Raw genomic sequence first — 26,416 nt, forward strand, 5'->3', positions numbered from 1 at the left:
CCCGTTTAGTCAGATCCCTTTTCTGCTGTGCCTTGCTGCATATAAATAGGTGTTTTCCTGCCATTTAGCACCTTCATGTCAGTTTGTCCTATTCCTGAAATTGTAGAACTCTGGAGTTAAGCCATAAGTGGTTCTTGATATTTATAATTTTGCTTTCCCAGTGAACTGCAGTGGTTTGTGGCAAAGCTCTGCTGAAAATGCTGAAAAAAATTTGATTACTGGCTTGAGGGATAAGTGTGTCAGACAGCCTTGTTTGAAATAAGTAACTGATGCATCAAACCTGTGCCATAAGAACTCAACCAACTTTGATCAGTAGGGATTGTAAGCATTATCTGTTAGACTTAAAAAAAACAGTTCTGTATCCTAGTAAAAAAATATTCAGCCAGTTCTTGGAGTGAGATTTGAAAATAGACTTGCGTGGGCAGACAGGGAGGTCTTACTGTTGTGATACATGTGTTCCCTAGCTGTCCTTCTCTGGACTTCTTATGACTGAAATTAAAATTCAGAATTGAAGTGTAAACTGAAGTATAGCTGAATGATTTCAGTAAGTAAATTTAACTCTGACAGTACAGTAATGCTGTAAGAAAGTAAAATGTTTGGTTTTGCTCCATTTGCTGATTACCCTGCCCTTTTGTGACAATAAATGCTTCTCAGTTGTCTGGCAGAAGTTGACGGTGCTCACAGAGTCTGACACTTCTTGCTCACAGAGGGGTAGAGCTGACTCTTTTATAAAAGGGCTTGAGACTGGTGTAACTGAGAGCTAAGCTGGGTATTTGATGTGTGAATTATTACTTGGTGCAGTCTGAAGAATTGAAAAGATGGTTTAGATCAACAATTTCCTTTAAAAGTGTAAATGCAAACAGTTTATCTGTTTCACAAGTGATGTGCTGACGAAGGAATGCCTTAAACAAGGCAAGGGTGCGTATAGTGTTACAGGCTTTGACAAGGCAAGCGCTGGTTGAAGTAAAGCTGTTGTGGTTCTCAAAGAGATTCTTCTGGGTTGCTTGCCAAAATGTAAAACTTGTGATGAAAGAGCCCATGTCTGAACCATGTCAAACCTGATCAGTGAAGTCAGTCAACAATGAGCAACTCGAGTTCCTGATCTCCCTCTAAGTATAGCATTGGGAATAAACATGTCGTCTTAATGGGTAAGTGAACATTGTCTTCCTCCTTTTTCCCCCAGATAATTTCGGACCTTGAGTCTTGGAATGACGAGCTCTCTCAGCAGATGAATGACTTCGACACCGAAGATCTTACAATAGCAGAACAGAGGCTCCAGCATCATGCAGACAAAGCCCTAACCATGAATAACTTGACCTTTGATGTCATTCACCAAGGGCAGGACCTGCTGCAGTATGTCAATGAAGTGCAGGCATCTGGTAAGATGGCTTCTTCGTGCTATTCCGGGCAGGGGCTTTATAAGAATTACCCAGTTGTCTCTCTGTGGGGGATGTGGGAGAATGAGAGGTGCTGGTTAACTGTAAACTGGAGCCGTGGACTCTTTTTTTTCTGTTTTACTTGAATCACTTGTATTCATAAGAATATGTTGTCGTTATGGCCTGTAATTTTTATATAAGAGTTGCCAACACCTGAAAACTTGTTTTCAAGAGGCTGGCAGAAGTGTCACAATCACTAGCCCTTGTTCTCATGGAGGACTTTAGCTTACCAGACACCTGCTGGAAATACAACACAGCAGAGAGGAAACAGTCCAGGAGGTTCCTGGAGTGCGTGGAAGATAAATTCCTGACACAGCTGGTAAGTGAGCCTACCAGGGGAGGTCCCTCACTAGACCTGCTGTTTACTGACAGAGAAGGACTGGTGGGAGATGTTGTGGTTGGAGGCTGTCTTGGGCTTAGTGACCATGAAATGATAGACTTCTCAGTTCAAGGTGAAGTTAAGAGGGGAGCCAGCAAGATCACCTCCATGGACTACTGGAGGGCAGACTTTGGCCTGTTCAGGATGCTGGCTGAGAGGGTCTCCGGGGAGATAGTGCTGAAGGGCAAAGGGGTCCAGGCAGGCTGGACATTCTTCAAGGAGGAAATCTTGAAGGCACAGGAGCGGGCTGTCCCCATGTGCCACAAGACGAGCCGGCGGGGAAGATAACCAGCCTGGCTGAGTAGGGAGCTCTTGCTGGGACTCAGGAAAAAAAGGCGGGTCGACCACCTATGGAAGAAAGGGCAGGCAACTCAAGAGGAGTACAGGGGTCTTGTTAGGTGGTGCAGAGAGGAAATTAGAAAGGCAAAAGCCCAGCTACAACTCGGGCTGGCCACTGTTGTAAGGGACAACAAAAAAACAACTTTACAAATACATCAGCAACAAAAAGAGGGCCAAGGAAAGTCTCCATCCCTTATTGGATGCGAGGGGGAATATTGCCAACAAGGATGAGGAAAAGACTGAGGTACTTAATGCCTTCTTTGCCTCAGTCTTTAATAGTCAGACTGGTTATCCCCGGGGTAGTCAGCCCCCAGTGCTGGAAGATAGGGAATCACAGAATCATAGAATGGTGGGGGTTGGAAGGGACCTCTGTGGGTCATCTAGTCCAACCCCCTGCCAAAGCAGGGTCACCTACAGCAGGCTGCACAGGACCTTGTCCAGGTGGGTCTTGAATATCTCCAGAGAAGGAGACTCCACAACCTCCCTGGGCAACCTGTTCCAGGGCTCTGTCACCCTCAGAGTGAAGAAGGTCCTCTTCATGTTCAGCTGTCACTTCCTCTGCTTCAGTTTGTGCCCGTTGCCCCTTGTTCTTTCGCTGGGAGAGTGGAACAAATGTCCCATAATCCAGGAGGAAGTAGTTAACAACCTGTTATGCCACCTGGAGGCTTACAAGTCTATGAGGCCGGATGGGATCCACCCAAGAGTGCTGAGGGCACTGGTGGAGGAGCTGGCCAAGCCACTCTCCATCATCTATCAGCAGTCCTGGCTAACAGGAGAGGTCCCAGATGACTGGAGGATCGCCAATCTGCCCATCTACAAGAAGGGCCGGAAGGAGGGTCCTGGGAACTACAGGCCTGTCAGCCTGACCTCGGTGACAGGCAAGATTATGGAGCGATTCATCCTGAATGCGCTCACCGGGCATGTGAAGGACAACCAGGGCATCAGGTCCAGCCAGCATGGGTTCATGCAAGGCAGGTCCTGCTTGACCAACCTGATCTTCTACAACCAGGTGACCTGCATAGTGGATGAAGGAAAGGCTGTGGATGTTGTCTACCTGGGCTGTAGGAAGGCCTTTGACACTGTTGCCCACAGTATTCTCCTGGAGAAACTAGCTGCCCATGGTTTGGGTGGGTGTGCTCTCTGCTGGATAAAGAACTGGCTGAATGGCCGAGCCCAGAGAGTGGTGGTGAATGGAGTTAAATCCAGCTGGCGGCCGGTCACAAGTGGTGTTCCCCAGGGGTCAGTTTTGGCTCCGGTCTTGTTTAACATCTTTATCAATGATCTGGATGAGGGGATTGAGCGCTCCCTCAGTAAGTTTGCAGATGACACTAAGCTGGGTGGGACTGTCGATCTGCTCGAAGGTAGGAAGGCTCTGCAGAGGGATCTGGACAGATTGGATCGATGGGCCGAGGCCAACTGTGTGAGTTTCAACAAGGCCAAGTGCCAGGTCCTGCACTTGGGTCACAACAACCCCATGCAACGCTACAGGCTTGGGGAGGAGTGGCTGGAAAGCTGCCCAGCAGAGAAGGACCTTGGGGTGTTGGTCGACAGGCGGCTGAACATGAGTCAGCAGTGTGCCCAGGTGGCCAAGAAGGCCAATGACATCCTGGCTTGTGTCAGGAATAGTGTGGCCACCAGGAGTAAGGAGGTGATCGTGCCCCTGTACTCAGCACTGGTGAGGCCGCACCTCGAGTACTGTGTTCAGTTTTGGGCCCCTCACTACAAGAAAGACATTGAGGTGCTGAAGCGTGTCCAGAGAAGGGCAGCGAAGCTGGTGAGGGGTCTAGAGAACAAATCTTACGAGGAGTGGCTGAAGGAACTGGGGCTGTTTAGTCTGGAGAAGAGGAGGGTGAGGGGGGACCTTATTGCTCTCTACAACTACCTGAAAGGAGGTTGTAGTGAGGCAGGTGTTGGTCTCTTCTCCCAGCTAACTAGTAATAGGACGAGAGGCAATGGCCTCAAATTACGTCAGGGGAGGTTTAGATTAGTTATTAGGAAAAAATTCCTTTACTGAAAGAATGGCCAAGCATTGGAACGGGCTGCCCAGGGAGATGGTGGAGTCACCATCCCTGGAAGTGTTCAAAAAATCGTGTAGATGTGGCACTTTGGGATATGGTTTAGTAGGCATGGTGGTGTTGGGTGGATGGTTGGACTTGATGATCGTAGAGGTCTTTTCCAACCTATGATTCTATGAAAGTCCTCAATATTTTAAGAAAGAGATTCCACTCAGGAAGTAGTAAAATTGGACTCAATAAGAGGGAGGTAATTTTACAGTCAACTGGGGCAATGCACTCAAGCCATAATTCTCAGCTTTTGAGTAACAGTCTTTGGTTTCTTCTGCCCCTTTACATAATGTTTTCAACTGTATACAATCGCCTAGGGTAAATCTCAGGGTTCTTTAAAAATAAAAATAAAATTGTGTTTTTAAAGAGTGCAAACCCTGTGCTTGTTTAAGCAAATGCTCCGAGGATGAAGTGGACCTTTCAGAAGGAGCTGGTAAAGTGAGCATAAAGCAGTGAAGCTGGGCTGTTTGTCTTCGGAAGACTCGCAGATCGGTGCTAAACGCCTGTCTGTTTGCAGGTGTTGAGCTCCTTTGTGACCGAGACGTGGACATGGCCACCCGTGTCCAGGACCTGCTGGAGTTCCTGCACGAGAAGCAGCAGGAGCTGGATGTGGTGGCCGAGCAGCACCGCAAGCACCTGGAGCAGTGCGTGCAGCTGCGGCACCTGCAGGCCGAGGTCAAGCAGGTACGCGGGGCTGGAGGGTCGGGGTCCGCTTGTGACTTCATCCTCTCTGGGCGTGTGGTGGGTTTCAGCTCGCGATGACGGTCCGTGTTTCTGCCTGGATGCCAGTCGAGTGTTTTGGCACGTAGAGCGATCTGAATTTGTATTAGGTAATGCACACCTTGATCACCTGTATGGCGATTAATGACAATGCTCAGTGATGTTCCCTGAATACCAGACTCGTACATCTACAAATGGTGATAGCATAACGTCGGCAAGGTTTACTTTCCGGGGGAAGAAAAATGAAGTTTTGCTTTTCCCAGCAATAAAGTGGCAAGGTTTGAGGTCCGTACCTGATGAACACCTACACTTTCAGTGAATTTGAGATGCTGTGGGCAAAACCACTGAAATAAGTAAAAGCTTAAAAGCCAAACAAACAAAAGGCTAGAAAGGCAAGAGGTTTTGGTGTTGCTCACAGTCTACTAGAGACTGTTGAGTTAGTATGTCCCGTAACGGCTGCCACGGTAACTTGTCTTTGTTCTGTTTGTCATGAGCTCTTACAGAAATTTGTCTTCCTCGTGAGGCTGTGAATGAGAACTTCTGAGTTGCAAAGTAATATAAAAGGGGTGCAGTTAGCACAGGAGAGTTTAATAGAAGATTCCCAAACTATTTCCAGGCAGCGGTCAGTTACTCTGTAGTAGTAGGCCCAAAGTTTCTGTGTGGTCTTGAACTCAAAGAATGCAAAGAACTGGTAGTGTCTGCTGTTAGTGCAATCTAGGCATTAATCAAATATATAACCTTCTAGTTCAAGCCTTTCCATACTCCACTGAACTGTCTTGTATCCATCTTGGCACTTGGTCATCTTCATAAATGCAAATACATATTACTCTTCACGTGAGTAATGGTTGAGATAAAGTTTTTACAGATCAGGATAGATTCTGTGCTCATTTGCCTGCCGTCTTGAGGATGATGGAAGAGAGTGCATGTTTGCAAAGGAAGGAATGAAAGAGTGTGAATGCCAGCTGAGGCAGTCTCATCCCTTTGCAGTACATCAGTGGGTTAGGATGGGATGGGTTAGTAAGAAAAACAAATTGATAATTCCCATGATATTGGAATAACATCCAGTTACAGAACAGAATATAGGGCTTGGGTAGTATTTCAAAGATATGCTATTAAATAGTTATGTTGCATGCTCTCACAGTGAAGTGAATACCTTGCTCCATTAGCTTTGTTTGTGTGCAAGTTAAATGTGACAAGAAAGAGACACATGTTTAAAACCTGTGTTTGCAGAACAAACGTTCTATGTTTTGGCAGATACAAGCAGATGATGAACATTACGGATTGTAGATGAATATTGATGTTGCACTTAGTATGTGGTTTGTCGGTCATCCTGTAAGATCTTTGTAGCATTTCCAAACCACTGCTAGCCCTGACTGAAACCGAAATTCAATTTTAGATTTTTAAGAAAGCAATAATCTTACAATAAAGATATAGGCAGTATACTATCCTAGCCAGCTGCCTTTTTTTAGTAGGCTGGGATTTTGGAGGTAAAAATGTATTCTGTTTATGTTCCTAGAACACGTCTCTATTGAGTGGGATTTTATTCTGAATTAAATGCCATAATAGACATGCATTTTCAAACAAACTTATACGATCATGTAGCTGACAGAATGATCGTATATTACAAACTCCTTTTCCAGATTTTCATTGTACAGATTAACATGTAATACTTCCCCAGTCTGAAGGCCTGAAAATGGGATGGAGCTGAAACTGAATGTTATATTGTCTCATAGCATTTCCTTTGATCCCCTTTGGAATGCTTCAGGGCTAGTAACTTTTAGTTTTGTGATTTCAGTTGCCTTTTCAGAAAACCACATCTGATTCATTATAGTTTTTACTAAATATCAGGAAGCATGTTTTCTCTGCACGGAGAAAAACTTCATAGCTCAGCAGGTCACAGCAGGTGTATCTGAGAGTAAAATGACATGGTAAACCTCCTCTTCAGTCTATTTTATTTGTATTTTGTTGTATGAAGCAGTGAACACATGGTTTTCCAGTTCTATTACTGCGACTTTTTGTCAGATTTATCGTTGATGAACTGAGTGGAAGCATAGTTATTAGGTAGATGGAATATTGTCTCCATAGCAAGGATTTTTACAAGATTTCCATTTGAAATTTTTTGCCAAAATGACATTACTGCTATTGTATTTTCATATATACATAAAATATATATAGCTTGTAGTCATGTGAAACAGTTAGACTGGAACACTGCAGGGGCTTTTCCATGGGGTGTATCTCTCAGATTACTGTAATGGAGACCAGGAAACTTGTCTCCCTGGCTTAGTTTTATATCAAATGCTTGCAAGGGGTCTTTTCAGTACTAGGTAGTGAAAATTCGAGTTTAGTGAATTCTTATCAAATAAGCACAGAAAGCAGATGAAAACATCCAGTGTTGCTTCTGCGTTAGCTACCATACCACTTCTGCTTTGTGGCATTGAAGTTCTGTAGATCGAGCCTCAGGACTTGGAGGAAGCAGAAGGGCCAGAAGACAAAGAGAAGTTTAAAGAAAACCTGCAAAGCATTTGCTTGTCAACTTCATTCCTAAGAAGTGCAGAAAGGGCAAAACCAGACAGAAGACTGCGGTGTAGGAAGACCTCAGCAGACAGAGGGAAGAGGTTTCTCGCTGAAAGAAGAAGGGACAGCTGTACGTGGAAAAAACAACATGGAAAGGAAAATGTGACTGTTTTATAGAGGGCAGGGACATATGAGCAGGTGGAGGCAGAGAAATAGTTAAAAGAACATCTCTCTCATCCAGAACTCCACTTGCATGTTTGCCAGATGAACTTTTTTTATCACCTGGAGTAGGTGCGTTTTTAGATGCTGGATTACTTATTGTTAGATGCTGGATTACTTATTGCTGGAGTCGCTCCCGCGTACTCACTTTGTAGAATGAACGCTTTGCTTTGCTTAACATGCAGCATCTGCCTGGGTCAAAATCGCTACCAAGCTCTTTTCAGTGGTGCCCAGTGACAGGACAAGGGGCAATGGGCACTGAAGCAGAGGAAGTTCCGTCTGAGCATGAGGAAGAACTTCTTCCTTCTGAGGGTGATGGAGCACTGGAACAGGCTGCCCAGGGAGGTTGTGGAGTCTCCTTCTCTGGAGATATTCAAAACCCACCTGGACAAGGTCCTGTGCAGCCTGCTGTAGGTGACCCTGCTTCGGCAGGAGGGTTGGACTAGATGACCCACAGAGGTCCCTTCCAACCCCTACTATTCTGTGATTCTGTGAAATGCACTAGTTTTCTATGCTTACTAAGCCTTTTCAGTGCAATATTGTCTGCTGCTCTGATCATGCTTTATGTTCTTGAATATATACCTGTGTATTCATATGTGTACAACAGTGTGCACATACTTGTACCAAGTACAAGCTTGTACCCTCAAGAGTACGTTGAGCAGCCTTGTGCTCTCATGTGCAGAGCTTTTAGTTTGATTCAAACACAGCCCAGTGCTTGAGCTCGGATTGTCCCAAAATACTGCTCTGGAAGAGAATCCTGGCACTCCATATGGTGCCATATGGATATGAAAATGTAGCTAGGACAGCAGGCTGAAGCAGGTGTGTCTTGTGATCGTGTTTAGTTAGAGTGATAAAAGTGGTCCAAGAAACTAACCTTAAATCAAACACTTATCTGTAGAACTACCTGCTTGACGCTTTGAAGTGTCCCAAACTTTCAGTTTCATATCCACAGTTTTGGTGATGCGCTGCTGATGCTTTTCTAGCCTGCTGAAGGCTGGGAAGGGAAAGATGGGGTGTGTGGTCCACCCGAACAGTGAGGTGATGGGAACACGCCAACACTGGAAGGCAGCAGCCCTGGAAAAAGAACAGGCTCGCTATTTACTAGCACTTACGTTTTCCCCTGAAGTCGGAGCAGAGGGAAGGGAAAGTGCTGCTGGCAACTTTCTTGCCGTGAACGCCACCAGCTTCTGCACTTGCACCCTAAGCTGCGGTATGCAGCTGTGTATGATGGGATGCCAGGTCCAGAAGACCTTTGAACTGGTGCTGCTTAAGCATTCTCCTTCATTCTTTGGAGAAGGCTAAAGGTATTTTAACCATAAGATGATGTGTTTCATGACGCTGTACCAGGAAGAATTATTTTGTAAGGTAGAGAGGGAGCTTAGAACTGCTTTTGTAAGACAAAATAGAAATAAAAAAGGGATTTTAAAAAAATATTCTGCTTCCTGTGTTCTTACAGACAAATGCTTCCCTCCAAGCAGTCTGATGGACCCATCTGGTTGCCTCAGACATTTCCCTTTTTCTTACTCCTGAGGGTTCACCTGGGCTTGCTCCTTTGAGTATTAAGAACCCCCAGGTGTGTTAACAACCTAGGGACTCGTAGCTCCTTTCAAGGTCTCTTCCACTGGCCCCATGCCGGTGGAAGTGTCTCCTTGCAGCAGGAAAGGTTGTTCCAAGGACAGAGCTGTCTCCCTGCCTGCAAGGCTCCACCTGACGCAGCACCTTCTCCGCAGAGGAGCAGAGTGTGGCACCCAGTTACACATCTGGGACTTGCTGTCATGTCCCACATCTATGCTACAGACTTACGCTTTTCCATAGACTTGCAGGCTTTGTATAGAAGAATTCAAATACACACTATCGGCGGGGGGGGCGGAACTTGTTAGCAATTTGTTGTGCAGGTGGAAGTGGGAAAAACTGCATTACTAATACAACAGTATTGCAGCAGGAATAAACAGAAGACAAAAGGTGAGACTGTGATGCAGGTCGGAGGGAATGGATGTTGGGTTGAGACAGCTAGACCTCACTTGCTTCAAGCTGTTAAAGACATGTTAGTGTACTTTGAATGTAAACCACATATGCCTTTGTTTTTAAGGATCTGTGTTTGAATAGGTCCTTTGCCTGTTTTCCCCCCGTTTTCAGTCTGTGATTATGGTCTTGTCATCCAGATTCACTTAGTAATAACCTGGCGCAGTAGCACTGATAGTAGCGTCGTATGTGGATCACTAGATAAGAGTATTTAGTGTGAAGAGCTGACTGTGATTTGGTGGTTAGTATAATTATTGCCAGTGGTTAAAGGTCTGAACTCAGTTTGTAGGGGAAGGTTAGAGAAAGTATGCTTAAACTGGTTATTTTCAAATCAGCTGGGCGCAAATGAGTTCATCCTAGAACACCTAGAAGACCGCCTGAGATAATGTCATAGACATTAGTGTCTGTCTAGATTAGTTAAGTATAGCTTCCCCTTGATAAATCCTGTTTCTTCCTGACAGGGTACCAGGTCTTCTGGGTAGAGGTGAAAAAGCAGACGACATAGATCTTCCTTCTATTAAAGCTTTCAAAAAACTTCAGTTCAGTCTGTCTGGCCCTAGCTTACTATGAGAATGTCACGTGAGATGTTACCATGAGTAACAGCTTGCTGGAAAACTATACTCAGTACCAAAAGTTATTAAGAGACTCACTGGATTGGAAAACATATTTCAAAATTAAAAAAAAAAAAATCTGTAGAAGTCTGTTTGTATTTGGATACTAGTTCATGTTTTCAGTCAGAAAATCTATATGTTGGAGTAGAGATTATGCTTTTAAAATTGAAGATGAAGGGAAAAGAAGCGGGAAAAGAGATATGAGGTCATCAGAAGACTCTGGATTACAGTTCAGAATGATCTTGATGTATAGGCCAATTACACTGCAAGAAGGAGATGAATTTTATTAGTGAGAAATATGGAGCATGATGTACTGGTAGGAGTAATTGGTTGAACAAAGACAGCACAGTTCCTTGGAAAAATTGTACAGATGAGAGTGAATAACCTGAATTATGCCCAGCTTTACTTAGTAGTTGAAAGGTTTTGATCAAAGTGATGGTTATCAACTGGAGAGAGCTCATAAGAGCAGTGAGAACAATTAGGCGGCAAACTTCACAGGGGAGAGGTTGAAGAGAGTGGGGTCAATGAGAGAAGAGGAGCCTAGAGGAGGGAATCAGGTAATATTCTTGAGGGAGAGGGGAGAGGGAAAACCAAAGGTGATACTAAGACAGAAAATTTTTTTTTGTCTGTTGTGGGCAGGAAAGACAAAATAAGCTGAAATTAAAGCAAGAGATGGGTGAGTTTTAGACATTAGAAAGAAGACTTATGGTGATAAAAATGTCTGGTGAGGGTGTGGGATGCCCGTTGTTGGAGTCTTGAGTAATGAACAAGGCACAGATCTTTTGGGAGGGACCTTAGGGTTGTGTGTAGCTGCTGTTTGAGAAGGAATGCACTAGGAAGATTCTCTCCGCTCGAGGATGCTTCTCATTTCAGTGGACATGTCAAAGAAGGCACATCCTCAAAACAAAAAAATCTTTAACCAGTTAGAAGACATTCAGTGGTCACGTTTTTCTCAACATTAATATTCAAATTTACCTGCGTATTTTTTACTAAGCTCCGTGTCCTCAATTTACATTACTGGCACTCGCCCTTAAGCAAATACAGCTTGTAACTTGTTCCTGTTTTCCAGGTGACAGAAATGGCATTCAGAAGTTGTCAGCTAAGTGAAATTATAGTGAATGTCGCTTGCTGTGTTTATTGACTATATAATTCACTGCAAATATATAATTTATAAATTATTTAGTCATCAATTCCGGTATTACCTGTGACCGAAAATGTTTTTGTCCCTAGCAATGATGCTGTTCTTACTGGTTGGCAGTGGAATTGCATATTTCATGGTCTTTCTTTTGCTACAGGTTTTGGGCTGGATCCGAAATGGGGAGTCGATGTTAAATGCTGGGCTTATCACTGCTAGCTCTTTGCAGGAGGCGGAGCAGTTGCAGAGGGAACATGAGCAGTTTCAACATGCAATAGAGGTAAAAGCACCTTTTCAGTGACCGTAGCCAACAAGTCCTGTATTAACAGCTCAGGAGTCTCTGTAAATGGCACTGCAGTAAGGACATGTTCATTTTGGAGCTGCAAGTCCAGATGAACACATCTTCTCAGTGCCTTTTTGCTTCTTTATAAAACGATAGCCATTTTTTTGTTGCAGAGGAATAAAAATTTTATAATAAAGCGAACAAGTCTGTTCACAGCAATTTTACCGAAAATGGTGTTTCCCTTTGTTTAGAATACAACAATATAATGCTAATTGCTAAGAATAAATGGAACAGCAGTGTCAGATTTGTGTATTCTTATACGGTCCTTTAATGTCTGCATTTTTGTTTGACAGTAGATTTCACTGAAATTTGTATGTGGTGGTGTGTCCATCCTCCTGTCGTGATTTCGAACTAAACTTACAGATTGGTCAAATCTCTGAAAAAAATAGGCGGAGATCTTAAGATTGACTGGAATGCAGTATTATTAAATAATATGTGTGATTGAGGGAATTAAGGTGGTATTATATATAGCACACTTCCTTTTAGGAACTTTACTGTTGTTGAAAGTTTAACCAAAGTTATGATTGTTCGGGAAAACTATCTTCAGGAGTTGTCTCTTGTGCAGTAACTCTTTTTGTATACATCTGCCATTCGATGGAGTTTTATGTTTCCCCCTCTCTAGTTTTGGGTTTTTGTTTGGGTTTTTTTTGTTTTTTTATAGTTTGCATTATACCTACCCTCATTTTGAGAGCTTTAGTAACTTAAGTGTAGAAATCATGAGATCTCTAGGGGTTTGTCAATTTAAGTAAATATGATTAGGAAGCTTAAATTCTGAGTTTTCTGGATCATTCTATACTTCGATATAATAATATTTGTTATAGTTAGAGGTTCCAAATTTTAGGCAAGTGTATGTTTACACAGAGAACTACAGTTAAAAATTTGTTTGCAATGAATGGAGAGTTGTGTTTTGTATTGTCCTGCACGCCTGCACCTTCATTTGCACACAACTAACGTGCAAAAGACTGCAGTAAAGCTGTGAGGACAGTAGTAGCAATCAAGCTAAAATAAGATGCAACCTTTCCATCTTTTCCTCACCGTGAATGGAACGAAAATCAACCTGAAATTCATAATTATAACAGTGTACTGCAACATAGATATACTTTGTGTGGCTTAATGCTATGCGGTGGCTATAGCTTTTAAACTGACTAGTCATTGTGGATTTGATAATAAATCTCTACAGGATTTATTTCCTTTGTATTTGCGTAAGTGAAGTCATGCAGTGACTAATATTAGACAGTTATTTTTAGTTAAGGGGTGTTTGTGCATGAGTGTAGAACTGTCATTGATACAGGGGAAATGCGAGCCTTTGAGATGTTCAGGAGAATGAAGCGTTCCACTGAACTCCTGAATTTTCACCTCTTGTCAGAAAACGCATCAAAGCGCCCTGCAGGTTCAGCAGAAGGCAGAGGCAATGCTGCAGGCCAATCACTATGACATGGATATGATCCGGGAGTGTGCAGAGAAGGTTGCTTCCCATTGGCAGCAACTAATGCTGAAGATGGAGGACCGTCTCAAGCTTGTGAATGCCTCTGTTGCCTTCTATAAAACTTCTGAACAGGTACAGAAATGCTACATGATCTGTGTCTGCCTTGGTTAATTCTTCAGTGTGGCAAAACCAGCACTACCTAAAAAAATGGTCGACTAGGTTTGGTTATATTTACTAATTTGATGAGAACTGCAGTTACACAAAAAATGCAAAAAGCAAATCCGCTTACTTTAGAAAGAGATACCATGTGTTGCAGCCTTTCAGTGTCTAAAGTGGTTGTATAAAACAAAGTCTTTTTGCCACGGCCTGTAGTGACAGGCTAAGGGGAAACGGTATTAAACTGAAAGAGTGCAGATTTAGATTAGGTATAAGGAAGAAATTTTTTATGGTGAGGGTGGTGAGACACTGGAATAGGTCACCCAGAGAAGTTGTAGATGCCCCCTCCCTGGAAGTATTCAGTCAGGTTGGATGGGCCTTTAAGCAACCTGATCTAGTGAATGATGGCCATGGCGGGGGGTTGGGCTGTAGATGATCTTTAAAGGTCCCTTCCAACCCAAACCATTCTATGATAAAGAATTGTACAAACTACCGAGAGACTGCAGTGTAATTGGTCTGGCTATACTTGTGTCAATTAACAAAGTCCAAAGAAGGTACAATAGCAAAGTGCAGTGGTTATTGGTAAAGACTCAAATCTTTATCTGCCTCTTCTATCACTCTCCCCTTTAATATTCCTCAGATTCTTGTTTTTAGTTGAGAAGTCTCATAAAACATTTTCAAGATGAAACACACGGTACAAGTACTTAGTTGGATTTCTGCTGGTTTCAAGAATTTTTGCTTCAACTATAAACAAGTTACACAGAGGTTTTAATGGACTTCAGATGGCGAATTCTGGTTTTTGTGTGGGAGTCAGAGAAAAATCAGCTTCATCCTACTTGTCCGCAGAAGAATTAGAGGAAAGGTTGGCATGGTTGCTTCCTCTGCAATCATATCTTAAGCCCATCCTGAACTATGCAGTCACAGAGGCAGAGAAAGCTCAGCAACTTTAGGGACAGCCTTCTGAGCAATTCCATGTAAGCAGGCCAGTGCTTGCAAACCCACAGCCAAGGTTTGTGCCTTCTCTTTAAATCCCAGTCAAAACATGTCAGAAGCTAAGGAGTGTATATAAGGGGTAGACTGGTTTTCCATTTTTTTGGCTCAAATTTGGAATTTTTGTCTTACTGAAATATGTTTGAGTTGTACTCCTTGTTCCTGATAGGTGTGCAGCGTGCTGGAAAGCCTGGAGCAAGAATATAAGCGAGAAGAAGACTGGTGCGGGGGAGCAGACAAGCTAGGTCCGAACTCTGAGACAGATCATGTTACTCCCATGATAAGCAAACACCTGGAACAGAAGGAGGCTTTCCTAAAGGTAGAGTTCACCATTTTTTTTGTGGTCTTCCATGTCTTGGAAAGCATGCAGTCAAATGCTTACTCTCACAGTGCTAAAATGTATGTGGAAAGCAACAGTGCCCATTGAAAAGCTACAGGTATGTCCCCAGCTGCAAAGATGTGGGAAGCGGCACGTTAACTGCTTCTGACAACGATTAGGAGAATATTGCCAAGTGCATAAAATTGTAGCCAGTTTTATAAATATATTTCCTGTTGAACTTCAATAGATGTCAGGTTTCCCACTGACTGAAGAAGAGTTGGGAATCACTACTTTGGGCAACTGTCTTTCTAAAGAACGTTTAAAGGCTGCTGCTTGGGAAGAGAAGTGACAGTCGCCTAGTGCCGTGGCTGCCTGTGCATCAGAGCAGCTCTCAGATGTACTTGGGCTACAGTAGAGTACAGAAGGAGGAAATTGCTAGACAGGCATCTAGGAGTAGTTGGGTTTGTGTAATATTCTGCATATAAATGGAAAGTTTTCGTTTCGACTAATGTCCTAGTGAACAGGGATTTTGACCACACTGAATAAATGTGTAACAGATGCTTGCAAAGTAGTGTAACTAGCCCTGTAACCAAAGGCTTTTTCCAGCATCACCTTGACAGATGTCAGAGTATAAAACTTAGTTTTATTAAAAGCCTTTTTGTTCTCAGTGCACAGATGAGAACGTTCAAAAAATGTATTAGCATAGCTCTAAGTATACTGTCAAACAGATCTTTCTACAGCTGGCGTATGAGTTTCCAGTCTTTGTGTTAAAACAATTTGAGAAATGACTTAGTGTCTCTGTTACTGGATCTAACCATGCTACCTTTATCTAACATTTTGAAGTAGCATTTTGTGTTCTGCTTATTAAAAATAAGGCAGCCAGCCCATGCATAGTACTTGGTGTACATTAAGATGAAGAAGGCAGCTGAAGTGAGTGTGGCCAATACAGCGGCGAGGACTGAAAGTTCTCAAGGCCTTGTCTTAATTTTTTAAGGGTGTGTCTTAACATTTTAGCACTTTGGTTCCACTTCAGCAAAGTGTTTACTTTTCATTTAAAGTAGTGGTGGATGTTTTGGACTGTCCAGGTGACTAGGTAAGCATGTGCACTCTGTTTACTCAATAAATAACTCCAAGTTGCACATGGCACATATACAAAGCAAACTTCTCTGTGAGCTCTGAGTCATGCTGAAAGCTCTAGAGCAAGTAATTGCTTTTCAGGATCTTCAGATAAAAAGTAATAGCATTTTGTTTGTGGGATTTTTTTCTGCCAGATAAGTAAGGATTAACTGTTACTTGTTGGGACAACTATTTTAGTGCTTGGGTTGGCTTCCTTGTAGAAGGATTTAACAAGCAACACTTTTTAAAATTGACAAGGGTGGGAAATGCACAAAAGGGGGATGAGGAAGGTCCTTCATCTCTTTCTGGATGTATATGTGTGCATCTTCAAAGGAAGTAATACCGCTGACTCTCTAGGCGTGCACCCTGGCTCGGAGGAATGCTGATGTCTTCCTGAAATACCTGCACAGGAACAGTGTAAACATGCCAGGGATGGTGACACACATCAAAGCACCTGAACAACAAGTCAAGAGTAAGGGATTTCTTGTTCTTTTTTTCTCCAAAAAACGTGATCATTATGTGTTGTGGCGTGTATGATGATGGGGGAGTGCAGCCTGCCCAAGTGGAAAGGGTTCTGTCAGGCTTAACAGGAAATAATTAAAATTGTTTGCACGCTTTGAAGGAGCTGCCAGTCATCAAATTCTCTTATACCCAAATGAAGTTGCTTTGAATTTATTTATCTCCTGCTTACACTTAATCTTCTGTCAATTTGAGACTCAAATGTGCTGCTTTTGTTCAGAGAATGAGATAGTAAACTTCCACGTGATAATGTTTGGTCTGAAGCCAAATGGGAGCTGATCACTGTAAGCTTACTCAGTGTGTTAGTGTGGTGCATTCTTCGAGTTCTGTGGGAGTGCCAGGGTGATACAAGATAATCCCTTGAATGATACCCTTGGGCCCTTCATTTAGTTAAATCACTGTTAAGGAACTTCATGAATTATAGGATAACTGACATCACGTTCAGATTAGATGAGTAGACAGATATTAGCTGAGGTGTGGCAGGAAAGAACTAATACATCGGACTTGGCTTTTGCTAGGATTAATTCAATGTAGTGCAGCTTTCAGGTGTCGCATGCACTGCGGGCGATGGAGTAGAGAGAGAAATCTGTAGGGCTTTCAGGGACAAAACGACAGATATTAGTAGGGTATGCGTAACTGATGGGTGAGATAGGCAAAACAGAGATTGGAGAGAGATACTCGGGAATAAATACTACATTTTACTCATTTATTTTCAGTTGTATTCTGCTTGATGCATTTTGAAGCAGTGACTGAACACTCAGGCCATGCTACAGACTGAAAACCAGAGAAGTCTAATTGTCCAATTAATTGCTGTTTGTAGCTACCCAAAGCAGATTTATGCAGAGGATGGAGCCAAACTCAGAGAAACATGGCAATAGGACCAGAGGAAAAAGATGCAGCAAGGAAAATTCTGCATGGATATAAGGAGAAAGTGTTGCAGCAAGAGTGAGAAAGCACTGAGTAGAGCAGGTAGTCCAGAGAGGTAGTGGAATCTCTGCCCTTGGGAATTTTTAAAACTCAGTTGAACAAGCTCCTGAAAAACTTTGAAGTTAGTCCTGCACTGAGACGGAGATTGGAACATATGGCCTCCAGAGGTCACTTCCACTCTAATAATTTGGTGACTCTAATAGAAAAGGCCATGCTTGTTGCTTTACTACAAGGGGAAAACAGGTTGTGTTAAACTTACCCATGTATCTGACAGTACTCAAATTGAAAATTTCCCTGTGTTGAATTTTTTTGTGTTGGAGACATAATAGAGTGGTGGCCATACTTTTCACTCTAAGGAAATAATTGGATTGTGGCAGCTGAAACTTTGAGCACATGGAGCTAAGACAAAGGATTGTTTTTCGTCTGTACTCAAGACATCAACATTTACAGAACTGTACAAGATAAAATCTCAACACAAATGCTGGCAGTGTCAATAACTGAAGAAGTGTTGCTGACGCTTGTCACTTAGCTATTCTTTTAGTAGTAGACAAAGAAAACAAAGCAGAAGCAAGCAGGAAGTTGTAGCTACCACACTCATTGAGTATAAGGAAAAAATGTTAGGGCTTTTAGACAAACTCCTTTAAAATTCAGTTCTGAATACTGTTTGTGTAGAAACAGTCATTCTGAGCAAGATAAATGTGTTCAAATGACGAAAGAGTACAAAAGTGTCTGCTAATGTCCTTAAGAATAATTATATATCAGAACTATAGTGCTATGCGTGTTCTGTGTACATTTAAAATCCTGGGTGAATGGTACATGTTTAAAAAGTATGTGATGAGGGTTTGGAAGGCAAAAAAGCAATAAAAATCCCCAAACAGGAAAATTAAGCTATGTGCTCAAACACTTTTTCTCCATAAGCCAAGTAATATATGCTTCTGAGAATTAAACATGAGCTGAGATAAAACCAGCAAGGACTCCTTCCTGTTAGGCTTTAATGGCATGGTGGTCGTTGACCAAGTGATTTAAAAGTTCACTCTGATCTTCCTATTCAAACGTCTGTCTAAGAAAAAAAAAATCTCTTTTCATCTATTTCTAAATAGACAGAGGAAAAAAAATAATGTGTATTTCATTTTGGTCAAATATAGGTTGCATGTGTTCTGCTGGACACTTACACACTCATAGTCAGGTGTACGTTTGAAACAGCATTACACTGTGATCAGTATATAGTATATAAATGAACACATCAAAAAAACTTGAGTAAACCTTTAGTTTCTGCAGAACTGCCGAAGTTTTTTGAAAACCTCGTTCAGTGGCATACTTGATCCTTATTCCCAGCTGCAGATTATGATATCTAGAAAAGTTATGTCTTAATCTAGGCAAAGTTTCGCTAAGCACATGCTTCATGGGTAACAGCAATCATAATGGTACTGAACTCTTGAGAGATGCCCTTCTGTCTCTTCATACCAGTGTAAATAATTTCCTTGACCTGCAGTTAAGAGTATCCAAATACTGTATTGGACACTGTGCCAAAACTGAATTTTAAGAAGGAGTTGTGGCCTGAAATTGTGCCGTGGCGGATGGATTCAGTTGGTGACAGTTGCTGGAAGCTCAGAAACAGAGCGTCTTCATCTTTGCTTCTGCTGCTCGTCTTCACCTTTGCTTGTGCTGCTCGTTTCATGTGCTGCTTTGTTACCTCTGTCTCTGCTGCGCAGGCTGCAACTAAACAGTCAGCGCAGGGACTTGTGTAGTGGTGCTTATATTTTTGAATAGGTTGGTAGAGTGCGGGATGCATAGGGACAGCTGAAAGCTCTCCAAGCCTGATAGACCCTGGAGAATAAGCAAATAAGTGTTGGAACCAATCCTAACAAATGTTAGAATCCAAGAAAATAAGAACAACAACAGGGACTATAGTTCAGAAGGCTTGCAATAGAGCTGCTCATCCAAACCTAGTATTAAATGTTGATGTTCTGTATCTTCCTTTGAGTATTTTATAGAATATGTTTTCCTTGTCAGTCCAAGAAATTAATGCCGGTAACGCAAAGGGTGCCCAGCCAAATGTCTCTTACTGGCTTGCCATCTGTATCATGTCCTGGCAGAACAAATGCTGTTCCAATTAGCTAAATTGACCTTGCTTGCTCTTTGTCAGAACTACTTCGCTTGCGTCACTATCAAGATGTCTTTTTTTATATGGTATCCAGTTGGGTGTATTGCATTGCATAATGACAGTGTCCGTCCCCTCCCAAAATCTGGCGTATATTCTATAAGTGTTTTGGGGGTAGCATAAGGCAGAAATAAAACTGAGAAAGCAGGTGAGGCTCATAGCAGATCAGCTCATGGCTTGGCGAAGGGACAGATCAGTGAAGGCATATTTGAGGGTAGCCTGCCCAGCAGGAGGAAAGCCTTGGCTGCAGTGACCACGTACCAAGCAAAAGCAAGTCCTGGGTGATCTCAGCGCTCTGTGGCAAGTGGGAATACGGTGCTCCCAAGCAGGAGGGTGTGGGCAGCAGTGCAGACAGGTTTCATAATCCTTAGGGAGGCCGTGAGGAGTGGTTATAATTGGTCCCAGATCACTGATAGACAGCAATGCTTTTCGCCTCAGGCTCCCTTTATTTGAGTTCCTCTGTCCGACTATTTCTTGGAGTTGTTAGCGTTGGGGATGTAAGGCACGGTGGACCTGCACAGTGGGGCAGGGGACTGCAGAGGCATGACAAGGCCTGGCACCTGAGAGCCTCCATGCATAACTATGGACAACAGCCAGTTATGGGTATAAGTAGAAAAGCAAGTAAAACGTTATTGTAAGAAAGAGCCTTTTTTGGTGGTCTCTTCTGCTTCTGGTAGGCTTCCCCTTGGGTTTTTTACATTTCCGACAGAACTACGTGGCAGAGGTGCTGGGTTTCCCTGTTTCCGTGTATTTCAGCTTCCCATCTGGGTTTGCAGTAGCTGCAAAGTCTGGTAGGGCTGCTGCTCTGGAAGAAGCAGCGGGTAAACTGGGCTTCGCAAGGAACTGCTAGGATTTCTTTCTTTGAAGAAAAAAACCCCAATGAGTAGTATTATTTAAAGAAGCATAGTTCAGTTAAAGTTTTCTGCATATTGTGAGTACAAGGTCTTTGCCGTCCAGGAAGAATTTATAAGCCAGGAATCTGGAATTGCAGGTTAATGGTGGAATATGGATGTTGGCTTCTCGATGGCAGACAGTTTCTGATACTCAGGAATGTAATAATAAGTTGTGGAGCTGATTATGTATTTACCTGGAAATTCTCTCAAGGCTCAATGAACATACATATTTGAGCAAGTCAACTTAGTTATACTGCTGTTTGTTTTGAGGTTGTTTTTATTTTTGAAGGGGAACTACAAATTCGGCAATTTGGTGTATTTTTTATCACTTGGGTTTCTGTACATTTAATATCTATTTGTTGCATTTGTTTGTGTAGTGACCTAAGGTTATGTATTTGCCCATATGTATTAAATTATTAGAATATTTTGTAGGAGACTGGTATATTCAGCAAAGGGTTTTTAATTATTATGATTAATATGAGATGTTAAGCGTGTTGCGATCACTTGTGCATGGTTGTTCTTTCTGAAGAAACCAAAAAAACATGTTTATCAGACTACGTTTTCAACTTTGTTACGAGCAGTGGCAGTCCCCGTGTGAAAAATACTTGAGAGGAAAAAGGTGTCAGTAGTAAGTTTTAATTGCATCCCCAGTTTCTTTAACCAACATTTCTGTGAATAGCAATGAAAAAGGAACATCTTGTTTCATGAATATCAGGAAAAAATGCAAAACAGAGGAACAGAAAGAGTAAGTGTATTGTAAATTCTACAATAGAGTAGAATATAGTGCTATAGTACTGAGGGAGTGTGATATTTCAAAACTGATTTTCATTCCTTCCACTGAAACTATTTTCTTTTCTTCAGATATCTTGAATGAACTCTTCCAGAGGGAGAACCGTGTGCTGCATTATTGGACCATGCGTAAAAGACGTCTTGATCAGTGCCAGCAGTATGTGGTGTTTGAAAGAAGTGCCAAACAGGTGAGGGTTTTTATATAAAAATCCTCTTCCGTGTGATCAAGGTTTGACATACGTTGACTTGTCCCACAATAACAAATTTACCATTGACTTCAATATTTGAAATGTCTGAAAGAGCAATGTTTAAAATAGAAAATAAGTGAAATTATTTGCTTTTCCTTTAATACAAGAGTGTCTTTACTGCTGTAACTTAGAGGTAGTGTTTTCCTTCTGCCAGCTTGATCTGGTACTGGCAAGACTCATTTCTGCAAGCTTGTGTTTGACAAATTGTTATGCTTGTTAACTTTTACACACACACCTAATTTGACTGGGGAAATAACAGGCAGAAACATTTTTCTCAGATGCTGGGGGGAAAAAAATGTCTAATTAAGTTGATTGGCAGATCTAGAAAACTGGCAAGTTGGATAACTCATTAAACAATAACAACTGAATTACTTTGGAAAGCTTTTTCAATTCTGCATCTACTTGGTTTCGTGATTTCTTGCATGGTAGATCCACCTCTTTCAATTTTGTTGAATTGATCAGCTTGGAAAGAATTATTAAGTATCTACCATACAAAAGAAGTCCTTTTCACTGATCAAAACACAAGCCATAAAAATAAGTAGGGAATTCCAAGGCAGAACCAGTAACTGTAATAATCTGCGAAGTTTTTTACTTTTTTTTTTAACTGCATATAGGACAAAGAAAGGAAGCTCTTTGTTCCTGTTCTACAGAAAAGGACACAACGCCTGTAGTATGAGATATTGTTAGATCTACTTTAAAGGACTCAAAAAACCTAATTTTTTTATTTCTGACAGCCAGCGTAGACAGAAGCTTAAACACTAGTGGTCTGTTTTGATCTCTTGAAAGATTTAAAAAAATCTGTCTCACAATTTCATGAAGAAAGTAATGCAAGATAAATCTTGGAGTGAAGTTAAAGACGAGTACCTCTTTAAAACATCACCACCCCTTCCCTGCCCCCACCCCACTTTTGAATAACCTTAATTCCAACCTCTGCCAAGCATATGACCTACTTGCTTTTGTGTAGAGATTACTGACTAACAGTCAAGCACTGGAGATAAAAATCTGTCAGCATTTTCATTGTAAATCGCATTTTTTAGCAATCACCATTTCAGTCATCGCAAACCAAACCATATATAGACTCCACAGATTAACCAGAAAACGGGGAAGTTGATGTTTTCATTTAGATTTATGTTTGGCAGCTGGAAGAACCCATTCTTTATGCTTTCAGAACTTGATGCCCTGTGATGGCGCAGGTACCATAGTAGTTTGTGAAGAGAACGATAGACTCTCAAATTGTTCCCAGAGTTAAGGGGTCACCTGGCCACTAAATTGATTTCTCTAGTTCTTGTACAGCGGTGATATGTGTCTTCACCATATGGTCCTGATCCTCCCATGAAACAAGAGCTGGTCTAAATTAGCAATTAATATCGAGATGAACTTTGTCATCTTCTGGCTCTAGAGAGCTGCCAAATGGTTATGAAAGAGCAACATTTGGGGAAGTTTTTTTTGTTTATCATTCATTCCAACATTGTGTAATAAACCCACCAAAAAAAGGTGGAGGTTTAAAAAGTTAAAAGCGGGAAGTATCAAAATAAATGTTGTTTATAGTATCAGTGATAGCCACGCTGCTTGTCCGTATCAGTCTTCACTTGCAAAGACCAACGTTAGAATGACAAGGGGCATCATACAGGTGGTTGGTTGAAATGTCTCTTTTCTTGACACTAGTCCAAGAGCTGTTGATTTGGTTCCATCAGCGGCACTTGAAAAGTACAGGCCCATCTCATTTGGTTTCTGTCTGCACTAGTATGTAACTAGGTACATGGCATCCTAGCATTTACATCCAGTGTTGAATTTTGAAGGCTTTTTACTGACTGTAGTTTTTGTGCCAAGAGGCAAAAGCAGCTCCTAAGTGGAAGGGAGAGAATCATAGCTGTTCAGTCACAGCCTTGATGAGCTTAAATTGTTGGTGGAATTATAATACAGAAGATGCCTTTTCTGATTCAGCGTAAGGTTATGCTCTTGAAAAATGCATATCTACTGTCCACTAAGATAAAACTTTTCTTGGTAATGTGGATAGATAAAAGGACAAATAGAAATTATGATAGATAAAAGGAAGAATGAGGACCTGCTAGCGATCCACTACTTTTGCAGTATTAAATTTTTGTCTAGTGCTGTATGTATTTACTGAAGACACAGAAGATACACAGTGACAAGACAGTTCTAAGCAAGCTGTATTAAACTGTTTGAATGTCTGATACTGACTTTGTCAAAACCAAGAAATTTCTAAGCCTGTGTGTCTCTGCATACTGCTGTGGTAGCTTATATTAAGAGCTGCAAAATAACTTGATAATGTCAGTCTTCAGTTGCATTTTTTTATTTTTACTGTTATGTGGCAGCATGAGAGGACTCTTTTTTTTCCGGTAGCCAGAGAGTAGGGTTCCTCGCAGCCACTGAGTTATGCTTAAAAGGGCAGCAAATATTGGTGTGGGCAGAACATAAATAATAACCTGGATCAGCATGATTCGTAGTAGTGAGAGGATGAGGTGCCAGGATGTGGAAGGGACACTATTTTAGCTTGCAGTTCTTAGTTCTTGTCTTTTACTAGCTATACATACATTAATTGTTTTAACTGATACATCTCACCATTCCTCCTCTGCTACAGGTTTAATTTCTAGGAGTACAGGTAACTACAGACCGTACTTTGTGAGGCTGGAATAAATGTTGACAAAAGAGTGAAATGATAGTTGAATATTATGTGCTTGGAAGGTTAGCCTACACATTTGGCAGTCTTAAGTACATTTTTACAAGTTGAAAAATGCGTTTTTCAGAGTACAGCTGTTCTGTGCTGCACCAAAAAAAGTGATTTTTGCTCAATTGAGGCATATACTAACAAAACTGTAGACAATGTTAGAACCTTTTAACAGTGGACTACTATAGTCCTGTCATAGTAGACTTCCCTGAAGTGTTCAGATTCATGTGTCAGTTGTTTAATTCTTTAAGCATTGCTTCATAGACTAAGTGAATTACTTAGAGTTCCAAATTGTTTTATGTTGTAGAGGTATTAGATGTTTGCTGCAAGTGACATAGAGTAAAATTTACCTGTGGCCAATCTGTGTTTGGGAAATACTGATTACAGGTGGTTTCTATTGGCAAAAGTATGTTACCTTCTCTCTTATTTTTCCTTTGTTATTGCTTTATTTAGGCTCTGGAATGGATTCATGACAATGGAGAGTTTTATTTATCCACACATACTTCCACTGGCTCTAGTATCCAGCACACTCAAGAGCTGTTGAAAGAACATGAAGAATTTCAGATCACAGCAAAGGTAAAATAAATAAAATTACGTAAGATTTAAGAAAAGCAAAACAACCCAAATTCCCCCCTCCCACAAAAAAAAAAAAAACCAAAGATGTGTCCATCAAGATTTGTTTACTTGGAGTGGCTTTGTCTCTGTATTTCTGCTGGGAACAGAATAGAGCAAGAGATAGCCAGAAGATAATTGCTGTTACTGGAGCTCCATCAGCCCTGTGTACTGTTGGTTTCTGTCATGGTTTAGCCCTGGCCAGCAGCAAAGAACCATGCGGCCACTCTGTCACCGCTCCACGCGCTGGGGTGGGAGGAGAATGGGAAGAAAAAGGCAAAACTCGTGGGTCAGGATAAGGACAGTTGAACAGAACAGCAAAGGAAGCAAACAGTGACAAGAATACTGATAAAGATAATATGCACAACAAGGGAATACACAGAGCAACTCTCTCACCGCCCGATGCCCAGCGCTCTCCCCAGCAGCGACTCTGCTCCCCCCGACCAGCTCCCTCGCTCAGCACCGAGCATGACGGCATGTGGTATCAAATACCTCCCTCCTGGCTTCTTGTGAACATTAGCCATATCCCAGCCAAACCAAGGACAATTTCTCATGACAGAATCGTAGTGAGACAGCTTTAAAATGTGTTTTAAAAACCCACAAACCTTGCAGGGCGTTCGATTTCCACTTTTCTGTCCTCCTGTCTGTGGATTACTGCATGTTCATTTAGGATATAAAGTACAACAAGGCATATTATTATTCACTCGTGATTTAATTAGAAGACAGCAGAAAAATTAAAGCTTTACTGGTTAGGTTGCTCATTTTATTAACGTATTCTGTGATTCTGTTGTAGCTTTTTGAGCATTATGTTATTCTGCATCTCTGGAGGCCTTTAAAGAGATGCAGATGTCACTTGTGAGGCTTACCAGTTTTCACATGTGAAAGACAGGCAGCTAGTGCGTGACTGAAGTACCTGAGCTTGTGTAGCCTTGTGTCTCTCTCTGTTTTGCTTTGTCACCTTTTCAAACTGTCACCTGTTTCCACCTCTTGGCTCTCCAGTCTTCACAGAGAAACGATAGAGCCCAAGAAAGTAAGCGACTGTTTATTTGTCTGAAGGACCACTTCAGAAGAGAGGAGTCTTCGAGGTGCTCATGGGACAAGTGGGAAGGGAGAAAAGAGAATCCAGAAAGAACAAAGATCACTTTTGCCTTTCAAACCTGGATTTTCTTCCTCTGAGTTTTGCTCCAGCCTCTGTTCTGCTGGATCCCTTCCAGCATGCAGAGCACCGCTGCCCCGCTTGTTTCCTCAGTCCGTCAGCGGATGACGTGGGTGCCCCTTTTGAAAGGATGTTGTTAGTGCCACTCCCTTGGCTCTTTGCTACCTGTTGGGAGGATGTGTTAGCCCTTGCTAATGCCATAGTGAAAAGAAATGCTTGGATGAGGGGACCACTAGCATTAGGAAACAAAAAGAATTTAAAAAAAAAGGAGGGGACAAGCACCATTGATTTTTCCAGCTGACATAAAAAAGTCAAGTTTTTATTGACTGTTTCGCTGAACTCTGTTACCAAGGGCCCTGACAGTGTGCTTTACTCTGACGTGGTATCAGAGAGAGAGAGGTGGAGATATAAATGCATACATTGTGGATGATTTGTGATTTACATGAAAGAAAGTGCATAGTTTTAGGCAGCTCATTAATTGGGAAAAGCACTTTCAAACAACTGTGTGGCAACAAAACGGAGTATAAAAAAGATCTAAAGAATGCAGTCTTAATGCATTAAAGTGTAAGGCGTATAACAGGACTTATCTCCATCTCAACATTTCAGCGATGTGTAAAGGAGGTAGATTTTTGAG

At 41.9% G+C, this 26,416-nt stretch overlaps 1 protein-coding gene across 2 annotated transcripts in view; it reads left to right on the top strand.

Annotated features, from left to right (window-relative positions):
• TRIO (trio Rho guanine nucleotide exchange factor) overlaps nucleotides 1-26,416 on the top strand; it is a 254,705-nt gene that overhangs the window by 129,881 nt on the left and 98,408 nt on the right. For both annotated transcript variants that reach the window (XM_075417109.1, XM_075417110.1), the window contains exons 14-21: nucleotides 1,184-1,379; nucleotides 4,735-4,901; nucleotides 11,599-11,718; nucleotides 13,148-13,339; nucleotides 14,523-14,672; nucleotides 16,146-16,260; nucleotides 21,150-21,265; nucleotides 24,468-24,590. In XM_075417109.1, the coding sequence (XP_075273224.1) occupies nucleotides 1,184-1,379; nucleotides 4,735-4,901; nucleotides 11,599-11,718; nucleotides 13,148-13,339; nucleotides 14,523-14,672; nucleotides 16,146-16,260; nucleotides 21,150-21,265; nucleotides 24,468-24,590 (1,179 nt within the window). The remainder of the gene's footprint in view (nucleotides 1-1,183; nucleotides 1,380-4,734; nucleotides 4,902-11,598; nucleotides 11,719-13,147; nucleotides 13,340-14,522; nucleotides 14,673-16,145; nucleotides 16,261-21,149; nucleotides 21,266-24,467; nucleotides 24,591-26,416) is intronic.

This window comes from Opisthocomus hoazin, chromosome 3, assembly GCF_030867145.1.
Source record: "Opisthocomus hoazin isolate bOpiHoa1 chromosome 3, bOpiHoa1.hap1, whole genome shotgun sequence".
NCBI classification, from domain to species: domain Eukaryota; kingdom Metazoa; phylum Chordata; class Aves; order Opisthocomiformes; family Opisthocomidae; genus Opisthocomus; species Opisthocomus hoazin.